The sequence below is a fragment of the Dermochelys coriacea genome, chromosome 15 (assembly GCF_009764565.3).
Source record: "Dermochelys coriacea isolate rDerCor1 chromosome 15, rDerCor1.pri.v4, whole genome shotgun sequence".
NCBI classification, from domain to species: domain Eukaryota; kingdom Metazoa; phylum Chordata; order Testudines; family Dermochelyidae; genus Dermochelys; species Dermochelys coriacea.
In genome coordinates, this window is record NC_050082.1 from 28,978,010 (window position 1) to 29,000,584 (window position 22,575).

Below are 22,575 nucleotides of genomic sequence, written 5' to 3' on the forward strand. Positions count from 1 at the left end.
TACGTCTTCCTGCATAGTAGAAAAGACTCCACTCCTAAAACTTACCTGCAGAAGTGGAAGCATTTCGCCCTCTGGTGCTCATGTAATCACTTAACACCCAATACGGTGACCCTCCATAACGTCCTGGACTACCTTCTGCAATTAAAACAGGATGGACTCTTGCTCAACTCCATCAAAGTACACCTGGCAGCGCTTACTACTTTCCATGACTTGTTAGAAGGTTACTCACTCTTTACCCACCCCACCATAAAACGATTTCTCATGGGCCTTCAAAATCTCTACCCTGAAATTTACCCAATGACAGCTACATGAAATCTTAACCTCATTCTTCACGGTCTCATGAAACCTCCATTTGAGCCCTTGGCTACTTCATCTCTTCTTCATATGTCCATGAAGGTAGCTTTCTTAGTTGTAATAACATCAGCAAGGAGAGTAGGAGAAATAAGCACCCTGATGGCCTATCCTCCCTACACAATCGTCTCCAAAGATAAAGTCACTCTGAGACCACATCCTAAATTTCTTCCTAAGGTGGTATCCACCTTCCACCTTAACCAACCAATATACTTACCTATTTTCTAAAGATACGGCTATCTCTAAACAACGTCTGTTCAAGTGGATCTCTGACTGCATCAGATCCTGTTACCACACTCAAAATATTCAACTGCTCAAAGGCATTAGAACTCAATCCACTCGAGCTATGTTGACATCCGTTGCCTTCTTATATAACGTACCCATCCCTGACATCTGTAAAGCGGCTACCTGATCATCTGAACACACGTTTGCCAAGCACTACGCTAGCACGCAAGATACCACGGCAGACACCCATAGTAGGCCATACAGTACTCACTGCCGCATCTCCAAAGTCCTGCCGACCATAGTGGGACTGCTACACATTCACCTGGAGTGGAGTACCCACAGGGACAGCACTCGAAGAAGAAGAGAAAGTTACTCACCTTGCGGTAACTGAAGTTCTTCGAGATGTGTGTCTCTGTGGGTGCTCCATTCCCCGCTCTCATCCTCTCTACTTTGGGACTACTAGTATGATTTCTCCATGGTAGAGAAAGGAACTGAGTAGGGTGCGGGACGCATGTGTTCAGGAAGATTCCAACGAGACGGGAAGATACCAACTGAGCGCGTGCGTCCTGACCAGGCTCTGGCTCCCGAAAATCTCTGATCAACGGTGCCGAGATGCACCAACACCTAGAGTGGAGCACCCTAGGGACAAACATCTCGAAAAACTTTGATTACTGCAAGGTGAGTAACTTTCTCATCTCATTGCAAAACTGCCCCAGGCAGAGGCAGAATACTAGACTCCCTCTGTGCAGAACTCAGTCACTGGTGCTCTGAGGGAGACTGATCCAATCTTGCGCTCCCTGACTGGCATGGAAAGAATTACTGATGATGGGGGGTGCATTGCCCAAACCCTGCCAGGAGCAGGGGACAGTTGCCTTGCTCGGCAGCATTATTGGGTTCTCAAGTGAGATTCCCACCCCAAATTAACCTCCTCTGAATGCAAAATAGTATCCGTGGCACAAGGATTTGAGGCTAGGTGGGGGGTATAATTAATTCCGTTATGGGAATAAAACTGCCCAATGCTAGCAACTGGTGCTCTGTGGATGAAGACATCATAACACCTGCCTACACGGTAGCAGTGGATTGTCAGGGCTGAGGCGACACAGGCGTGGTTTTAAACGTGACTTGATGGAGGGCCTGGAAAACGAAGGAAAATTCTTACAGCCCTCGTGAGCCCAGTGTTGCGAGTCAGAGACCTAGCTATTCCTGGGAATCCGCTAACCAGAAACATAATAGAATCTGAACAGGCAGTCTGTTTTTTACTCCAAGAAACAAATGGCTAGCACGGCGTGGGGAGAACATGCTGCAGATAGCCAGTGAGCCCAAGCAGAGTTAAAATCCCCACCTGGTTCCTATGCACTGCTGGTTGTCTCCAGTGGAGGAACTGGGATCACTGAGCTGTCAGTGAAAAGGAAGAGGATGCTTTGGGGCCCTCCAGGGGGACTACCCAGGAGGAAGGTTTGTAGGGCTGAGTTGAAGCTGCCAGTATTTCTGTTTGGTGCCTTGCATCCAGCTCCCGAGCCATATGACTTGTGCAGAAAGGCTATTTTCCTCTGTGTGTGTGTGTGTGTGTGTGTGTGTGTTTTTGCTATTGTTATTGGCATGTGGATCTCCATGACAGGCCCCTTTTCATATGTAAGCTGGGTAGATCGTTCTTTCAATTTTTAAAAGAATGTAATAGAGAAGAGAGCTCTAGGCACCACATGGCAATTAAAATCACAACCAGTGAAAACATCACCCAGCAGTTCAATAAAATGGAAAAACATATCGGCAAACCCCATCTCCCTGCCCCTAAAACTACCTACCCTCAGGTTTCCTCTGAAACTCCGGGGCCTGTCAAACAACAGTGCTTTTGCAGTGAGCTTGATGTGATTGTTGAAGGGTTTTTAAACAAATTGTATTCACTGAATAGTTGTCACTAGGTCTGATCTGGGCAAAGAAAAGGAAACCTTAACAAGACACTGGTGGCTAAGGAGGCAGTGTGGATGGGATTCTTTAGACACCTCAACTCGGGGGAGGGAAGAGGAGGGGGAGGGAGATTTATTCAGGTAATTCTCTTTTTTTAAATGAGCATGAATTCTAGATAAGCTGTTTCCTTGCATCACATGCATATTACTTGTATCCATGTCCTATCTAATTGCTCTCTTGTTCTTTGTACAGAATGTCTATCCCGATCAGCGTATCGAACCCTGACTTAGCCAGACATAGCACCGAGCTGTTCATGGACAGCGGCTTTTCTCCTCTGTGTCAGAGAATGGGAGCCATGGTTGCTTTTGACAGATTTGAAGATTTCACAAGGTATGGAGGGAAGGCTGGGGGGGGGGGGGGAAATAAATATAAGACGTAGTGTTAGCCAAACACCACCTCCATTATGCTAACCCAGGACTACCACTGTTATACCAAAGCAAAACGTGCGAGTGTTTACTTTTGTGCACGGTCTTCAGTCTGACCATTAAGAAATGCTCTGAGTCCAAAGGATCTTGCCAAAGCTCAGTATCAGGCAGCTGGAGAAGATGTTTCCAGCATGACACTCAAAGCGGGAGGAGACAAAGATTCACTTAGGCAAACTGTTGCTCTTTTAATTCATGGAAACACTTGTTAAAGAGATTGTAACTTGTAACTCTTCTGGATTGCTTGCCTGTCCTTACAGCCCTTACCACCATAGTATCGGAGTGCCTCACGGCCATTTAATGGGTTAATCCTTATCACACACTTGTGAACTTTGGAGAAGGGTAGGGTTAACAAGTGACTTTCCCAAGGTCACAGAGGGAGTCTGTGGAATTGAACCCAAGTCTCCTTGAGTCACAGGCAAGTTTTTCCTTTGCTGCTGATGGTACCCAACTCCTTGTTGAATGCTTGTCCTCAGGGAACATTCCCAATTCCCTGCTGAATGCTTGTCCTCAGGGAACACTCTCCGTAGTTCAAAGCTGTTTGTTTTTGTATCAGGTGGGTTGTGTGCAAGGACTTCTCTAGCTTGATACAATCACTGACTTATCCACCACACCCTGTTTGGATTCTGCCAGGAATTTTGATGAAGTGATCTCCTGCTTTGCCGATCCGCCCTCAGAGAGTCCCCTGTTCAGCGAGGCGCGATCCACGCTCTACGAAGAAGAGGACAATAAGGTGAGGTGGATATCTGGTCACGTCCTTCTGGAGATGCAGCGTGAATGCTTCTGGGACTGACTTCACTGTCTTGTTTTCAGAACGTCCAAGAGGAGCCCATCCACATCCTGAACATAGTCATCCGATGGGCTGACCACCTTGAGGATGAGGAGCTGGTGCCAGTCTTCAGAACCTTTGCTCAGTCGAAGGTCTTGTGCCTCATATGTTATTCTGCTTATAAACTTGGGGTGCAGCTCCTGTACAGTATGCTCACCCGTACTGTCACTCCAGCTGTCACTTCAGCCCTCTAGGCAGGCAATGTATAATGCTCCCTTTTGCTGAGTTAGTGGTAATGTCTGTCAGAGTTGTCTGTTTTCCTGGGGGTGATGATTTAAAATCCCCTTGGGCACATGAAGGCTTTGCCGGTGACATGATGCTTGGCTCCTGTTTTTTCATACAGAAAAACATCCTTGTTGACTGTGGCCTTCGGAGAATCACATTTTTAATTGTGCAGAAGGTGAGCAGGGAGAGGGCTTTGAGTTGCAGTATCATTTTGGTCACACTTTTAAGGTACACGGCATGTAGTTTTGAAAGGCTAGTAAATGATGGCTAGAGGTAACAAGCCTGTTACAGACATGAGTAGTGTATGTTAGAGGGGTAAAAGAAGGACATCAGTAGAAGGTGTTATGGATAGTTATAAGCAACCTATTAGCCTCTGTAACAATAGATTGACATATCTATTGTGTTGCTCTTTATATGAGGGTACTCTTAATATAACATGTGAATGTTATTTTGTCAGCTCAATTTTTTGATGGGGTGGGATGGGTTCAAAACAAAGATGTTACAAGTTGCTCTTCCTCCTTTGGGGGAGACTTCACTGTGTTGTGTTTAAATGCCATCTTTGCTAGTACAGGTGAAGAATTGCTTGAGTTCCGTCTGTATTTAATGCCATTGCTGAGTTAATTTTGTTAATGTGTCTGTTTTCCTTTTGTAGAGTGAATTTCCAAAGTTTTTTACATTAGAGCAAGAGATGAGGTAAGACTCATTGTCTGATTCTACTGTTTGATGTCTCTTAAGTCAGATTTAGAAATAATGAAATTATTCCAAAGTCAAACAGAGGTTTGCTCTCTTCTCTGGCATGCACTCAGTTTGCAGAAGACCGCATTTACCGGCACTTGGAACCAGCCCTGGCCTTCCAGCTGGAGCTGAATCGGATGCGTAACTTTGACCTGACTGCTGTCCCCTGTGCCAACCACAGGATGCATCTCTATCTAGGGGCTGCCAAAGTGGAAGAGGGCAATGAAGTTACTGACTACAGGTTTTTCATACGAGCCATTATAAGACACTCTGATCTCATCACTAAGGTAAAAGGACTTTGCGTTCCTTTCTGCTTTGACTCGAAATTAACACCATGTTTTTGTTGCTTTGTCCAGACCTGTACAGCTCTCTGGAAGAGTGTTGTTCAGGAAGGGATGGGCCTGTGGTGTATTCCTACCCCTCTCTCTAAATAGGCATGTGCCACTCGTTTTTAACCAGTCTGCTGTGGCTGCCAAGGAGGGGACCAGCTGTGAGGATGGTTCTGAGATGAAGACACATGTTGGCTAGATGTGGTAGAAACTACTGGCCGGCCGTGACACTTTCCATCCCCCATCTCCATAGCGTCTCGCAGACGTTGATGAATTTATCCTTACAACCGCATGCCATCCTCTGGAGAGCCTGAGGCACAGAGATTGAAATAAGTTGCCCATGCTGATGCAGGGCATCTGTGGCTGAGTTGGGGATTGAACCCCAATATCCATGGTCCTAGTCTAGTGCCTTAGCCCCAAGTCCATCCTTCTGGCCACAACCAGTTGTGGACAGGTTTACAATAGCCCCTCACCTCCAGGTCACTTTCTCTCAGAGATCACCTTTTCCTCCATGAAGCTGCTGAAGCATGAATGGATAGTATTCAGAAACACCCAGTGGGAAAAGCTATGATTTCTTTGCTGTTATTTTACTCTGGCTTTAAGGACTGTGATCTAGGATAGCTAGGGTGTGGGGCATTTCTTCTTTGGGGGGTGCCCAAACTTTGCCAGTCCGAAGGTCGGCCTGCCAGCAGCTCAGGATTACATGCCCAGTTGTGTCTGTGAAGGAATGTATTGTAGCTCTGCTCCTTTTTAATATAGGAGGGTGACACATTGAGACTGCAGGTGCCAATGGCCTGCTCTGACCCTGTCATGGCCATGGGCTATGCTTCCGTATTACAGCTGGAGGCTAAGGCTGCACTTTTGTTCACCAGCCTGATTCGGGCAGGTACAAGCTTCTGTCTCACCTGTGGCGGTATTGCCTCTTGCTGTCCATTCCCAGCTCACGTGCTGCCCTGTGCCCTGTTCTAGGAGGCCTCCTTTGAATACCTGCAGAACGAGGGTGAACGGTTACTCCTGGAAGCAATGGATGAGTTGGAAGTGGCCTTCAGCAACACCAGTGTCCGCACTGACTGTAACCATATCTTCCTCAACTTTGTGCCTACTGTCATCATGGATCCGTCCAAGGTGAGCTTCGTCGAAGTGGAGAACAAGCTTTCTGGGGCAGCAGTCACCTCTTTGGTCTGTGTCGGTACAGCGCCTAGCATCCCAGGATCTTGGTCCGTGACCACGGCTGCAAGGTGCTATGGTAATACAAATAATAACTTTTTCTTTTTCACTTCTAATGGGCGCTAAAATGGAACAGCCATATGTTTTCCTGTACACAGAGGTTTCACAGTGGTAGGTTTGGCTATAGGGGCAGCAATTGGGAGGGATGGGAGACGTTTCTTCCCCCAAGTAGTGACTATCCTGTTGCTGTTCCGTTCTCCCTCTCCCCCATTCCACTCCATTAGCTGTAGGACTCAGACTCCCAACACCTCCATGTGGCTGCGTCGCTGTGTGCTTTGCCTCCTGTTCTAACTATGCGCTCCTGATGGAGGTGCCGTGTGCTGCGGAGATGCTGAGACCGCTAACATAGGAATGAACTAGTATGTTAAACTTAGACCTGCAGGAATTCTCGTGTAAAATGGTTGCTGAGTGGTACTGAGTGGCTGCCCACTACTGCCAGGGGATCAGTGTGGGTGGTGCACTGGACCCTTGCTTTCTGGGCTGTCAGGAACTGAGAAGCAGGGAGGGAGGGAGATCAAATAGAAGTGTAAGACTGGAAGGGACCTTGATAGGTCAGCTAGTCCAGTCACCTGCATTGAGGCAGGACTACCTGTTATGTAGACCATCCCTGACAGGTGTTTGTTTAACCTGCTCTTAACCTCCAGTTATTGAGATTCCACAACTTGTTTCACACAACCAGTAACAGGTAACTTGTTTCACACAACCAGTCTTTTTTTTTCCTGTCAGGCAAACACATTTGGCAGCACCAAGTTGCACTCAGCTGGAGGGATTAGGAGGGTGTTGCAGTCATACCGGAGCTCAGAGCAGGGAGGTGGTGGTGCAGGGCCAGGGAAGGGGGACGTCCAGCAGTTTCTCATTGGTATGCATTTAAAATGTTGGTGATTGAAAGCTGAAAAGGAGCAGGACAGGGGGAAGATGCTCTTGGGCTTAGACTTGTGCCATGTTACGGCCAAGAGTGTGGTGTTACGTAGTCTTGAGACTAATCGGCCTGACTGAATGAAACCATTTGAGATTTCCCTGTTACATCTGCAAGCATGCCCAGGTGTCTGGCGTTTGTGTCCCTAGATCGAGGAGGCTGTCCGCTCCATGGTGATGCGCTACGGCAGCAGGTTGTGGAAACTCCGGGTCCTGCAAGCTGAAGTGAAGATCAACATCCGTTTGTCTCCTGTTGGCAAAGCCATTCCTATCCGCCTCTTCCTGACCAATGAGTCCGGCTACTACCTGGATATTAGTCTCTACAAAGAAGTGAATGATCCCAGGACTGGGAATGTGAGTGATTTACACTGGAGCGAATGCAGAATGCATTTAAAAAAAAAAAAGGCTGAAAGCGTTTTCCTCTCTACTCAGACTCTCTCTCCCTAGGCTTTCCTTTCACCAGATCTTGTTACCATTGCTGAGCAAGTACAATTACTCAGTTATGGTAGCATCAGGAGGGATTTCTGCACCTGTTAGGGCTGGAGTCAGTAATTCCTGTCACAGCTTCCAGGGCCTGGGAGCTGTCACTCAAGGTGTTACAATTCCTGAAAATATTGTAACAAGTCTGGGGCCACAGTTGTCATTCAGCTGCACATTGTAGCTACTTGGAACCTTCAAGTGACATCAGGAACGGAACTCTGACCCTCCTGCTCCAAAAGCACCACTTAAGCTAAAGGAGAATTGCGGCCAGCTCTGAGCAGTGTAGGTCTTATAACACATAGTTGCACAGTTCTGATTCCGAGCAGCAGAGGGCAGTGGTGCATGGAGACACTACTAGTTTTATTACAATACCATCTGTGACTTCCCCACCCAAGCTGGATACATTATTTTATATTGAATCCACTTATCACTGAAGGTGTAGAGCTGTTGTCATATACTAACCAATCTAACATTTCTAAACAACTCTCCGCACCTCACATTTGAGGGATTGTGCATTAACTTTGTAAAGAACAAGTCACCTGCGTGGGAAGGGAACTGACTCTCGATCTTCCCTTTAGATTATGTTTCACTCTTATGGGGATAAGCAAGGGCTGCAGCATGGGATGCTGATTAACACACCATATGTTACCAAGGACCTGCTCCAGTCAAAGCGCTTCCAGGCACAGTCGCTAGGCACTACCTATGTGTATGACTTCCCTGAAATGTTCAAGCAGGTAAGTCCTGCTAAGTAGCCATTGGAAATATTCCTGTCATTTCCTTTCCTTTCCTAGTTCCATTTCCAGTTTTCCTGGTGGGGGGGGAGGCCAAGGGGTGAAACCTCTCTACTCCCAACTAGCATAAAAACAGGTTCATTTATGTAAAGTGTTTTCTAAGGAAATCCTCAGCTGATGTACAATTGACACAGCTCTGCTGACTTCAGTGGGGGAATGCCAGCTAAGGAGCTGGACCAGAATGTCCTGTACAACAGAAACAAAGCTGAGCCGTGTTGCCAATTGTTCTTGTCCCCTCTTTATTTAAATAACTAGAATATCATTAATTGGATGTTCATTTGTGATGCAGCAGTAGCTGTTGAACTGCTTCAGCACATGCTTTCTGTCTCATGTGGGTGTGTGTGTGTGTGTGTGTGTGTGTGTGTGTGTGTGTTTTATTCTCTTAACTGGTTCTTTTGCAGGCTCTCTTTAAATTGTGGGGCTCTACAGAAATGTACCCCAAAGATGTTCTAACCTACACTGAGTTAGTGTTGGATTCCCAGGGGCAGCTGGTGGAGATGAACAGGATACCTGGAGGAAATGAGGTATGAACAAAATGAGTAGGGGTAGGGGGAGACAGTGTAGAGCTGGGGAGGTATGATGTGGGAGTGGGAAAGACAAAAACAGAAGGGAAGAGGTGGCGGGGGAAGAGAGATGAAGAAGAGAGAAGGAAATGGACCAAAGACAACACAGAAAAAGATTCATCGTGATCTGTTATAGGAAGGAAAAGAGAGAGAGAATGGAGTGGAACCAGAGAGAGAGATTAGTTACAGAATAATGAAAGGAAGAGATGTAAGTTGCACTTCTGTCGAACGCATTATGTAGAGAGCTGATTGACCTGTTACAAGTAAATATAATCCCAATAAGTGGTGCACAACAGTTTGTTCCGTTATCTCACAGGTGTGTGGTGACACAGGTACTTCTCAGCATGGCTGAGTCCTTAGGCTAGTAGGTGTTGGAACAATTTTCCAAGCCTTGCCTATTTCATTGGCTTTTTTTCAGTTTGGTTGCATCATTTTCAAGTGGAGCCCTTCGTCCTGCCCTGCAAGATGCTGTGCAGAGTTTGTTGCGTGGTGCATCTTGGAGGAATGAATTGAATCGCATAAATGGTTAGGGAATCCTGTCTGAACTGTGACTGACTCTGTTTCCCAGGTGTTCTAGCCACTTTATCAGAAGCCTGAACTTCTGCAGGTTGAACAAATCAACCTGAGTTACATTTAAAGTTCGGAGAATGGCGTTGGGAGTAGAAGCTGTGTGTGTGTGCAGAGCCATTGATTAATCTGTGACAGAGTGTAGCCTACAACTAGTATTTACTTCCTCTCGAGAAACTTGCCCTTGTGACTTGATATCTCTTTGAGCAGGTTGGGATGGTTGCTTTCAAAATGAAGCTGAAAACCCCTGAGTATCCCAGAGGCCGAGACATCATTGTTATCAGCAACGACATCACCTACAAGATTGGCTCCTTTGGGCCCGAGGAGGATCTGCTCTTCCTGCGAGCGTCACAGCTGGCCCGCTCGGAAGGCATCCCACAAATCTACATTGCAGCGAACAGTGGGGCACGGATAGGGTTTGCAGATGAGATAAAGCACATGTTCCAGGTAGCCTGGGATCCCAGGGATCCCTACAAGGTAGGTGCACCTGTCTCATGACAGTCGGGGGTGGGGAACCCTCTCTGTGAAAGACGCAATTTGGGAATCAGAAAGGTTGAAAGATGCAACAGCAGTCCTGAGATTAAATGGGATTTGATAACATACGGGGTTAATACACAAGTCCGATTGCAGGGCTCTCCTCACGAGCAGGTCCCCCCACCTCCACGTGCCCTCCATCCACATCCTGTCTGCTGGCTGCCACCTTTGGGCTGTGGGATCTCCCTCCAGCCCCTCTCTGTGGTGTCTGGTGAACCCACTGACTGGATCAGGAAACAAGAAGGTGGCGCTAAAATGCTCCTTTCAAAGCAGGACGCAGGAGAAGGGGCAGCCTGAGAATTCAGTGAACTGATTGTAGAGGCTCAGTTGAGTCAGATTGGTCTGTGGGTGGCCGATGGTCAGTTCTGTGCATATGGTTCGGGGTTGTTTGTGCTGTGCATGGATCTAAACAGTGGTGAGCTGGAGCCGGTTCGCACCGGTTCACTAGAACCGGTTGTTAAATTTAGAAGCCCTTTTAGAACTGGTTGTCCTGCGAGGGAAAACCGGTTCTAAAAGGGCTTCTAAATTTAACCACCAGCCAAAAGTGGCACCTTAGGTGCCACCTCTGTGGGTGCTCCAGGGCTGGAGCACCCACGGGGAAAATCTGATGGGTGCAGAGCCCCCACCGGCAGCTCCCCGCCCCACCCCCTGCCTGGCCCCAGCTCTCCTCCGCTGAATGCGCTGCCCCGCTCTGCTTCTCTGCCCCCTCCGCCGGCTTCCTGCAAATCAGCTGTTGGCACGGGAAGCCGGGGCGGGCTGAGAGGCAGGCGGTGGCTTCGCGCTCAGGCCCGGGGAGGCGGAGCGTAGGTGAGCTGGAGTGGGGGGGGCGCGAGAAGGCCACCCGTGCCACAGCAGGTAACCCGTGGGGTGGGGGCCGCGCAGGGGAACTGCTCCCCGCTCCAGCTCACTTCCGCCTCCCTGGGCCTGAGTGTGAAGCCGCCACCTGCCTCTCAGCCCTCCCCCGGCTTTCCACGCAAACAGCTGATTGGCAGGAAGCCGGGGGCGGGGGAGAGAAGCAGAGCGGGGTGGCGTGTTCAGGGGAGGAGGCAGAGTGGAGGTGAGGTGAGCTGGGGCCGGGTGCAGGGCGGGGAGCTGCTGGAAGGGGCTCTGCACCCAAATTTTCCCCATGGGGGCTCTAGCCCAGAGCCCCCAGGGAGTCGGCGCCTAAGGTGCCACTTTTGATGTGATCAGTGGGGGGAGCGGCTGCCCCCTGCTCCCCCCAGCTATGCTCCCCCGCCCCTAGGAGCCAGAGGGACCTGCTGGATGCTTCCCGGGAGCTGCCCCAGGTAAGCACCACCAGGACCCCACCTTGCCCTGGCAGTCCCTCTGGCTCTTAGGGCTGGGGTGGGCACCCACTACAGTGGCCCACAAGACCCTCCTGCCGGGTTCTGGGGGCAGTCAGGGGGCAGGGGGGGGGGGTTGGATGGGGCAGGGGTCCCAGGGGGGGCGTCAAGGAACGCGGGGGGGGGGTTGGATGGGGCAGGGGTCCCGGGGGGTGGGGGTGTGCTACGACCCCCTCGTGGGATGAAGAAGGAACCAGTTGTTAAGATTTTGGCAGCTCATCATTGGGTCTAAAGCTAGGTTTATTCTTTTTGTCTTGCAGTCCAGGCTAAAAAAATAACCCTACGGTTAAAATAACAATGGGCAAAATGTTCAAAACTCCCAAAATGACTGAAGGAGCCTAAGTCTTATTGTCCAAAAGCGAGCTAGGTGCCTAAGCTAAGGTGCTTAACTCGTTGTAAACGAATGCAACGTTAGGGCTTAAGGACCCTAAGTAATTTCTATGCTTTGAAAATTTTACCCAATGAATTTAAGAGTTTCTGTTTATTCTCTTAGCCACTAGTGGGCATTTGCATACATTTTATTGCAGTTTAGTGATGCTGTATTAGTGTGTTATGTGTAATGTGGTGGTATATCGATATAAAAGTATGTGTGTATGCATTATAAAATGAATACATTACTGTGGGCTTTATAAACTTAAATTAGCAAAATACATGTGCAGCTTTATTCTATATAAGGTATTAGATTTTTAAACTACCAGTCAGTGAAAACTGCACTACAAGCTACTTATGCTTGTATCGTAACAGACTTTAACTTTTGTAAGTAGCGAGTGCTGTTGGAAATAGTGTATTTAATGGCTATGCAAGCAGCTTCTTCAGCTAATTCTTTCCCGCTTTATTGGAAGGGGTTCAAGTACTTGTACCTGACACCACAGGATTACACGAGGATCAGCTCTGTGAACTCCGTGCACTGTGAGCATGTAGAGGAAGGAGGAGAGTCCAGGTGAGTGGGTTTTTATTCAAGTCCCTGCTGGAGGTGTAAGTTCCCCGCCGAGCTCTGATCAAGCCAGCACACTGACCATAGCATGTAGCCACTGTGGTGCATGGAGCTAGCTGCCCAGAGCATGTACCCAGTATCGTGGACTTGTCAGGTATTTAGATTTATCCCCACCACTCCCCTGTAAGACAGTGAAAATATCGTCCCCTTTCACAGATGAAGAAACTGCAGCCTAAAGAGGCAAAGCGCCTCAAGCTTGGTCACACGGTGTCTCCCGTGCCGGAGTCCCAGGCCTTACCTGCAAGCACCTTGTGAAAACTAGGTCTGTTGTCTTCTCTGGCTCTGTATTGTCTCTTCCGCTTCCCCACAGGTATGTCCTAACTGATATCATTGGTAAAGATGAAGGGTTCGGTGTGGAGAACCTGAGAGCATCTGGTACCATTGCTGGGGAGTCCTCCATTGCTTATGATGAAATTGTGACCATTAGCATGGTATGGCTTTTGGGATCGTTAGCTGATTTTATGAGCCATTCTCCTTCACTCTTATCCAGCACATGAGGCGCCTATAGCATTTGCTTCTAAAGCCACACAGGATGAGACCGCTCAGGGTTGGCCAAGTGAAGTGGAGCCAAATATTTATGAAATCCCCATGAACCAGCTTAGCTGTTGATGTTCAGATGAAATATGCTAAAGCTGTGAAATGCTTAGAATGTATTTTCTGACCTAAAATGCCAATGGTATGCTACATTCAACCGAGTATTGACCAGAACCAGCCACTATCAGCTGGAAACCTGAAACCAGAGTGAAACAACAAAGTTATTGTATACAATGCCAGAGTTCAGACTTCATTAGGTCACTTTGATTGTGGTAATGGCATATCATTTAGATGAAACAGACTAGCAGCAGCCATTTCATTACCTATCTTCCAGGCTGGTAGAAAAGAATGTAGAGTTCTGTTGATTCTTCCTCATGATTATGTAGCCCTTTTTCGTCAGTAACTTTTGTCTTCCTTGTCTGCATCTCTTAGGTGACGTGTCGTGCCATTGGAATTGGCGCTTACCTGGTGAGGCTAGGGCAGCGAGTGATACAGGTGGAGAATTCCCACATCATCCTCACTGGGGCTAGTGCTTTAAATAAGGTAACGAGGAGTTTAGTTCCACCCATCACTTTATTTTCCCCTGAAAATTGTCCTTTCCTGTGCTGAGTTATCACTCTTCTTTGTAGGAACCAGAAACATTTGCTGTCTCCCACCTGCAAAATTCCATAATGGATACTTAATATTTCACATAGAAAAACTCCACAGTACTCTGGACGTAATAGGTGTTTAAACCAGATGAGTTATTCATGGAATATGTGTAGAAGAGACCAGTAAGGGAATTACAAGTGATTCACAGCATTTGAAGGTCTCTACAAACATTAATCCATACATCATTTCCCTGTGTTTCCTGAGATAGAAAGGTTGAGAGACTTTAGGTCACAGAGCAAGTCATTGGCAGAGCTGGCATTGACAGTGCCTTGCTCAGTCAGCTAGTTCAGCAAGGCAGGTGTATGACCTTGTCTACATGCAGAGTTATTCCATCTTAAATTAAGAAGAGATCTTTTTTAAACCCATTTAGTTAGATCAATGCAAAAGGCAGTGTGGACACTTTTACTTTACAAAATCAAAGTTTAGCTTAAGTCAGTCAAGAATAGGTTTAAACTAAACTAAAATAAGCCACTTTTTAGACCAAAATAAGCATGTCTACACACACGTTTGCACTGGTTTTAACTAAACAGGCACAAATTTGTGTGTGCATAAGGTCTACAGATACTTTAGGGGTGATAATCTTTTCTATTTATAACTTTAACTAGGTCCTGGGGCGTGAGGTCTACACATCCAATAACCAGCTCGGAGGCGTGCAGATCATGCATAATAATGGTGTTTCCCATGTGACTGTCCCAGATGACTTTGAGGGTGTCTACACCATCTTACAGTGGCTTTCGTATATGCCAAAGGTGAGTAGCTCCAACGGGACAGCAATGTGTTGGGTGTGGCATTTTATTTAATGTAATGCCTTGTTTAAAACCAACAAACATACACCCAACAACTTTTTATAATCCATTTGATGTGCAGAAATTACTTCTGTAGTTGTTTTTGAAGGAGATTCTGACACCATCTAATGCACTAGAAGCATTGTAGAAAGTAATGTGAAATATTGTCCATACGGAAGAATAATTATCTGTAAGGAAATTAGTCTGGATTAATGCTCTTTCTATAACAGCCTAAGTAGCATTTCAGTGGGGTAAAGAGTAGAGTGGGAACAAACGTTGTCCAACAGATTTTTATTTGGTAAAACTGGGTTAGAGATTTTTTTTCTTGTAGGACAATCGTAGCCCAGTGCCTGTTACTGCTACAAGTGACCCCATTGAAAGAGAAATTGATTTTGTCCCTTCCAAAGCCCCCTACGACCCCAGATGGATGCTGGCAGGAAGACCACATCCAAGTAAGTAAGGGTGTTCTAACCTAGAACTTCTGCAGAAACTCCATTCTGTCTCCCCATCCTACATTTATTTGTTGCTGTAAAATCCTCCCAGTCCTGTGTATGCAGAATTTTACCGCTATTTGATATAATGTGCACTGGGAGTTTATTGTGAACTGATCAGCAAAATAGCCTTAGTTACGCACTCTGTTTGATTGCACAGTTGTTAAGGGAACCTGGCAGAGCGGCTTCTTTGATCATGGCACTTTCATGGAGATCATGCAGCCCTGGGCACAGACGGTTGTAGTTGGCAGAGCAAGGTAACAACAAAGCACAGCTCTTCCATAAACCAGCTGTTAACAGTGTACTCACTAAGAGCCATTTCCTGCCTGGACGTGCAGAATCCCACTAAAGTCTGTGCTCCTGTCTGAGTGGTAAATCAGGCAGGAGTAGGCACTAAACTATATGTATAAAAGGTAACTGACTGTCAGCCAAGCAGTGCTTTAATTAACTTGGGGCTGCGATGTCCCCTCCTGGGGGACTGGCTTTCCTGGGAACGGGTTCTGTGGCATTTCCCCTACATTGTTCTATTGAGCAGTGGGGAAAGCAAGCCCCCAGCCTTGCTTTGAGACCAGTTTAACTTGTCAGCTTGATAGAAGTGAAAATTCATCTCTGCTTGAGAAACTGACCTAATCCCTGGCTCTCTGCAGGTTGGGAGGGATCCCCATTGGTGTGGTAGCTGTGGAGACGCGGAGTGTGGAGATGGCAATACCAGCTGACCCTGCAAACCCGGATTCTGAAGCAAAGGTATGTTGGGAAACCATTGGGGAGCGTGAATATATGTACAGTGGCAATGCTTCATATTGTAAAGCTAGAAGAAAATCCTGCTCTGATGACCCTTTTGTGTGGATCTGGCTTCTCCATCCTGCCTCCTCTTTCAGGTGGGTGGAATCAACTACCCTCAGTCCCTTCATTGGTTTTAAACCTTCCAACTACAGTACTTTGTCGACCTACCAGGCTGGTTTGCCAAGAGGGATCTAATCTGAACTGAACACTCCTGCTCACTCTCTTTCAGATAGTCCAGCAGGCTGGGCAGGTGTGGTTCCCAGATTCAGCTTTTAAAACTGCCCAGGCTATAAGGGACTTCGACCGAGAGCGGCTCCCTCTCTTGATCTTTGCAAACTGGAGGGGATTCTCCGGTGGCATGAAAGGTGATTCGCTCTTCGCTAACAGGAGTCAGGGAGGAGAGCCGGGTTGTGATCCCACATGACTCTCTGTGGAGTATGGGGATCCTGAGCAAATTCAGCATGTCCCCTTTATTGCTGCTATTTCCAGGAGCATGCTGACTGTGTGATGCTGTTCTGAGAGTTGCCTCCTGCATAGTTTTCCTGCATGGCGGCTGCTGCAGGAGCTGATGGCTCGGGGGCGGGAGGGCTGCATTAGTGTCATGCTGCAGGGTTGGGGTGTCTTTGGTTTGGTTTATTTTTTACTGTGGAGGCAGCCCGCTCAGTCTGTCGGGGAGGGAAGTGCATTGGGTTGCTTATGTGAGAAATCTAGCAGGTTTTATAGGGTCAACCCGCTGGGCATCCTCAACTGGGTTGGCTGCAGGGTGGCACCTGGAAGAGGCAGGCACTGTAGAGTAGAGGTAAGTGCAGGGGTCCAGAGAAGGGACAGGGAGTGAAGTATTAAACCTGGAGCTTCTCCCTGGCATGTGTCTCCAACCCACAGCTTGTCCCTGTAGCTCCGCAGAGCAGAGGGCGTTACCAGAAATGATTGATAACATAAAGGTCTTGGTTTTCAGACATGTACGATCAGGTGCTGAAGTTCGGTGCGTATATTGTTGATAGCCTCAGGCAGTTTAAACAGCCTGTTCTTGTCTACATCCCCCCACATGCCGAGCTAAGAGGAGGGTCCTGGGTAGTAATTGATCCAACAATCAACCCTGTGTACATGGAGCTTTATGCAGACAAGGAGAGCAGGTAGGTAATATCTTTCTCAGGGTTTTTTTGGGGGGGGAGTCTCCTGTTCTGGTACTTTCCTTGTTACTATCTACTGTACTGGGCATTCTTCCGTAGCCTTTGGCTTAAGTTTCTTGTCAGTCCCTCCATATTTTTTAAGGGTTGGACAAGGATGATGACCCCAAAACAATCAGAACGATCTAGATTGCTTAGTAAACTGGGAGAAACCAAATGACATGTGTTTTAGTACAGCTGAGCTAAATGTAACTGTGTACATCTGGGAACAAAGGATGGGGCACTGGATCCTGAGAAGCAGCAACTGAAAAAATGTGGGGGTTGTGGTATGTAATCAAATGAACTTGAGCTTCTAGTGCAACGCTGTGGCCAAAAGGGGTAATGTGATCATGGGATGACTAAACGGGAACCTTGAGAAGGAGAAAGATTATTTGATCTCTGTATTTGGCACTAGTATGACCACTGTGGAATCCTGTGTCCAGTTCTGGAGTCCACACTTCAATAAGGATGTTGATAAACTGGAGAGGGTTCTAAGATCAATAATAATGATTAAAGGATTAGAAAACATGCCTTCTAGTGCTAGGAGCTCAATCTATTCAGTTTAACAAAGAGAAGGTTAAGGGGTAACTTGATCACAATCTATAAGTATTTACGTGGGGAACAAATATTTAATAATGGGCTCTTCCATCTAGCAGAGAAAGGTATAACATGATCCAATGGCTGGAAGTTGAAGCTAGACAACTTCTGGCTGGAAATAAGGGGTACATTTTTAACAGTGAGGGTAATTAACCATTGGAACAATTTTACCAAGGGTCATGGTGGATTCTCCAATCCTGACTATTTTTAAATCATGACCGGATGTTTTTCTAAAAGCTCTGTTCTGGGAATTATCTGGGGGCAGGTCTCTGGCCCGTGCTATGCAGGAGGTCAGACTAGATGATTACAATGGTCCCTTCTGGCCTTGGAATCTGAGAGTCTATGAAAATGTGACCTTCCTTTTCCTGTGCTTGTAAAGTGCATGTATTCTCCATGCCATGTGCCTGGGCCTTTGAATGATGTTCTCTTCATTCTCTCTGATAAATCCTTCCCACAGCCCACGAGGGTGGAGGAGAAAAATAAACTACACTTGGGAAAAGAGACACATTTCTGCTTTATAAAGTGTAGCTGTAGCCATGACAGTCCCAGTATATAGGAGAGACAAGGTGTTTACTGGACCAACTGAATCAGCCTTGAGGAAGAATTCTGGGTGGCTCAAAAGCTTCTCTCTCTCACCAACAGAAGTTGGTCTGATGGAAGATATCACCTCACCCACACTTCTGCCTCACTTTCAAGCAGGGCAGTCGTCATGAATGCAATTATTGCGAAAAGTCTGAACAATACCTAACTAGTGTCCTATTTAAAACTATACAACTACAACTCTGTAACTGGTGATCTGCTCAGATCTTCCAAGTATCAGGAGAGAACCTGCATTATTATTGGAAATAATACATATAGAACACCCCAAAATGTGAGGCACGTTATAGAGGAAATACAAGCCCCTTATGTGATCCCTTTATGAGTTCATAGACTCATTTGCAGTGGTCTCATTAACAGTTGAGATTTGTTAACCTGCCAAACTCATGAGCCAACAACTAAAAATTGTTGGACTCTCACAGCACAATTTGCTGGATATTCTACATAACTGGTCCTCCAACAATATACATTGCTGGGCTAAGTACATTTATTATTTTTAATGTCCCTCCTTTTATCTTTGTGAATAGTTGGTGATAACTATTGAACATAGGGGCAAATAGTAGAAAATGTTAGAAAGAGAAAACTGCAGAAATCTCAGATTTGGGAAGGGAAACCCTTGCAGATTTCCTACGTCCCTGCTCTTAATCCTCGAATTTATACACCCTCTGTACTGTAACAATAAGAACAACATTTCTGCTGAAAATAATGTAAAACTGGAAAGTCTTCCCAGAATATATTTTCCGCATATAGACGTCTCCACTGTACCAAACTTGACATCACAAAACCTCCGTGCTTTCTAGGGGAGGCATTTTAGAAGCTGAAGGAACAGTGGAAATTAAATTCAGAAGGAAGGATTTGATAAAGACCATGAGAAGAATTGATTCAGTCTGTGCTAAACTTGTTGAACAGTTGGGTAAGAAGAGAATTTGTTTCCCCCTTTCCCTTTTGTTCCAGTTTACCTTGCTCTCTTAAAGCATGAGGCATGAACTCTGGAGATGGGTAAATAATGGTGGTGCTGTGACCATCTGGGAAATCCTATTTAGGTGCCAGTGGAGGTTTCTTTTGACAGTGAATCTTGGACAGTGCCTGATCTGATTGGGGCCACTCCGTACTATTTAAATATAAATTAATAATAATCTCTCTAAGGGGTTGTGTTCATAGTGCCTTGTCTATCTGTTTTTCATCCCATTCACACGCGCCCTCAGAGAACAATCATCAGCTCTACAAATGTTATTTCTTCTAAGTTACTTTTTGTTTCTAAGACCTTAGGAAACTATAAAGATGCTGTATGTCAAACACAAGCACTCACATAGTCTGTTTAGGCAGAGCTTTAGCTTGGAAACTCCTTGGGACAGACACAGTGCCTTATTTTTCTATAGAGTGCCATGCACATTTGTGGCAGTGTATAAACTACAAACTCCCATTTAAGGTCACTAGTACAGTAGTTAAGTCCATGGGTTTTCGGTTTTGGGTTTTTTAAAAGGAGAATTGTTAACCCTTTCTTGGTTGTTCCTAGTTTAAAATTTGCTGCTCTCTTACTGCCTGGCTTGCAGGTAACTGAACTCAAATCTTGACTGATGCATGCATTGTTTCCTGGAATAACAGGTACCCCAGAACTCCTAGAAAAGGATCACAGAGAGCTGGAGAAGCAGCTGAAAGCTCGGGAAGAGCTCATGTTACCCATCTTCCACCAGGTGGCAGTGCAGTTTGCTGACCTTCACGACACGCCAGGAAGAATGCACGAGAAGGGCGTTATTACAGTTAAGCGACAGCGCTTTGCTTTCAGCTTTCATTGTGCTGATATTGGGGAAATGTAACAACCCTGATGATTCGCCGTTAGAAAACCTGGTCAAGGCATTTTAAAGAAAAAAATCTCATTACTGTAGAGGGCAGCGCTGGGGCTGGTGTGGGTGAGACCCTGTCCTATCATGGGATGGGCAGGAGCATGGGAGTAGATTGCTGCTGCGTGACATGACATTTCTGACTTGGTATTTCTCTCTGACGCCCCAGTCTCCGCAATTCCTAATGCAGGAGTTAACCCTGCTGCACCCACCTAGAACCCCATTGGCTCCAGTGTCTGGCTCCGTTAGAACGCTGTGCTATGTGGAAAGAAATTGTGATTGGAGTTGTATTGTGCTGCTGGAGAGAGTCTTGCTGTCTCTTCAGGGTTTGAACAGCAGAGGTGTTACCTCTGATTCTGATGCTACTTTTTAGAAGGGCAGTATGTCTGTAAGCAGGGAGAAGTCACAATGGGGGAATCTCTCTGGAGATGCAGATTGCAAGGATACACTCTGCCCCTCCCAAATATTTGTCCAGACAAATGGAGTGTACCAGTATCCTGAACTTCAGCTATTTCCTCCTCTCTGCTATCCCCAAAGTATTTCCTTTGCAAGCCTGAATTTTGAACTCTCTTCCCTCCGTCACCCCAGGATATCCTTGAGTGGAAGAATGCCCGCACGTTCTTATACTGGCGTCTGCGGCGCCTCCTCTTGGAGGAAGCAGTGAAAACGGAGATTCTGAATGCGGACAGTGAGCTCAGCAACATTCACATCCAGTCCATGCTGCGCCGCTGGTTCATGGAGACGGAAGGAGCTGTGAAGGTATGTCTTCATCTTGGCTATTTCAGGTTCTCATGTTACTGATCTGCAGTCTGTTTCCTCAGTATAGCCATTACTGTCCAACGACAGGCTGCCATGCTTCCCCACATGTGCACATGCTCCGTTGACTTCCTGAGTTTGGTTGAAACATGTGATCGGAATTGCTATTCCATAGCTTGAGCGTAACATTCCTGCCAGGGTGCGTGACCACTGAAATCCAAGCACAGTCTCTTCGGATCAGGTGACTTACACTGGAGGCGAGTGATCATCAAACTTAAACAAAATGGCACAAAAAAAGAAGTGATATGGTTGATCTCTTTATCTTGAAGCAGCGTCTCTCAGTGGAGAAAAGAGATTGCATGCCTGTGCCTTCAAGCTTCTTAGTTGTATTTTTTTATCTTTAGATAAAAATTCTCTAAATCATGACTTATCAACTTTAAGTTAATGACAATTGTGGCTGTTACTATCCTGTACGTATGATTTTTGTCCCTTGTAAAATAATAGAACCAATACAAAGAGAAATAGAACCACTAACCATCTAGGGAAAGACAGAACCCTAAGCAGTTAACTACATGAGTTTCAGAATAAGTTTCACTAAACAAACTCAAGTGCTTAATGAATGATGGAATTAGTAGGTGAAGGGAACGTGAGATACATTCGAGTTAAGATTCAAGGATATTCACTTTTGAATAAAGGAGTTGATTACAACCTCACAAAGTTTTACTCCTCCAATTGAATTTGTTTGGCCTTAGCTATGAACACTGTCATGCAGACTGACAACTGGGTGTCTGACCCAGAATAAAGAGTAATCTGTGGAGCTGAGGGAGGAGTCTAGTGATGTACTTCTGGGATCTGTGTTTAACTCAGGTTTTACTTAACATCTTTCTTAATGATCAGGAAGAGGGAATGTGGAGCATGTTCATGAAATTCACTGAGAAGAGAGGAGTTGCAAATACCAGTAAGGATGGGAGGTGAGGGGGTTACAGAACCCTCGAAAGAGAATAGGAAAAGTGGGGAACGAAATAATAAGAAACCACGAATGAATTGGAAAAACTGCAAACCAATACATCTGGGAGGGGGGAAACTAGGCCAGATGTCTGGGTGGGGATATTAAATGGGAGGAACAAACCTGACAGAACAGTAATGCTGGGGGGAGAGGGGGAGTGGGGAGGGAATCTTTGGGAGAGGGAGCAGAATTATGCAAATGATGCATTGCATATTCACCCACTGTGCAAATTAAGGCATCACATTGTTTGCATAACTGCTTCAGCTTTCTGGACCTGCGTGGGCCTTAAAAGATATGTGAGGGTAAGATCTGTTGGTATGAGGAATAGCGTCCCAGAGAAGGTTGTATGTCCTGGGATATTCTAAAACTGGATTTGACAGTACAGTCAGGAGTAATCCTGCACTGGAAAGAAGGTAGATGAGATGACTTTGTAGGACCCCTCTCTCTCCCAGGAGTATGCGAAGATGCTCTTGTTGTTTTCTCTAGGGCTATCTCTGGGACAATAACCAGGTGGTGGTGGAATGGCTGGAGAAACACTTGAAAGAAGAGGAGGGTTCCCGATCAGCCATTCGAGAAAACATCAAATATCTGAAACGGGATTACACCCTCAGACATATCCGGGCGTGAGTACATGGGGTGCTCTGGCCTCTTACTGGAGGAAGTTGGGTGTTGTTCAGTTTAAAGTAACTGAGCAGTACATCTCCTGGGTATAAATGGCCACAATAGATGGTTTCATCAAACCACAGTTTGAGTATGGTGTATAGATTATAAGATCTTTAGAGCAGAAGCTATCTTCCTGTGTGTTGTGTACAATGCCCAGCTCTCTGCCAGCAATTAAATGATGCCACCTCCTCCTTTCCTTCTTGTGTCCAC

General features: G+C 46.4%; 1 protein-coding gene across 1 annotated transcript in view; it reads left to right on the forward strand.

Moving 5' to 3' along the window:
- ACACB (acetyl-CoA carboxylase beta) overlaps positions 1-22,575 on the forward strand; it is a 70,406-nt gene that overhangs the window by 46,042 nt on the left and 1,789 nt on the right. Inside the window, 25 exon segments of the mRNA XM_043498435.1 lie at positions 2,734-2,871; positions 3,597-3,696; positions 3,777-3,884; positions 4,136-4,192; positions 4,670-4,691; positions 4,694-4,710; positions 4,824-5,039; positions 6,051-6,206; positions 7,374-7,577; positions 8,282-8,437; positions 8,896-9,018; positions 9,835-10,101; positions 12,344-12,441; positions 12,806-12,926; positions 13,462-13,572; positions 14,286-14,429; positions 14,797-14,917; positions 15,117-15,213; positions 15,604-15,700; positions 15,969-16,104; positions 16,695-16,872; positions 18,900-19,012; positions 19,705-19,859; positions 20,529-20,699; positions 22,189-22,325. Of these exon segments, the coding sequence (XP_043354370.1) occupies positions 2,734-2,871; positions 3,597-3,696; positions 3,777-3,884; positions 4,136-4,192; positions 4,670-4,691; positions 4,694-4,710; positions 4,824-5,039; positions 6,051-6,206; positions 7,374-7,577; positions 8,282-8,437; positions 8,896-9,018; positions 9,835-10,101; positions 12,344-12,441; positions 12,806-12,926; positions 13,462-13,572; positions 14,286-14,429; positions 14,797-14,917; positions 15,117-15,213; positions 15,604-15,700; positions 15,969-16,104; positions 16,695-16,872; positions 18,900-19,012; positions 19,705-19,859; positions 20,529-20,699; positions 22,189-22,325 (3,243 nt within the window).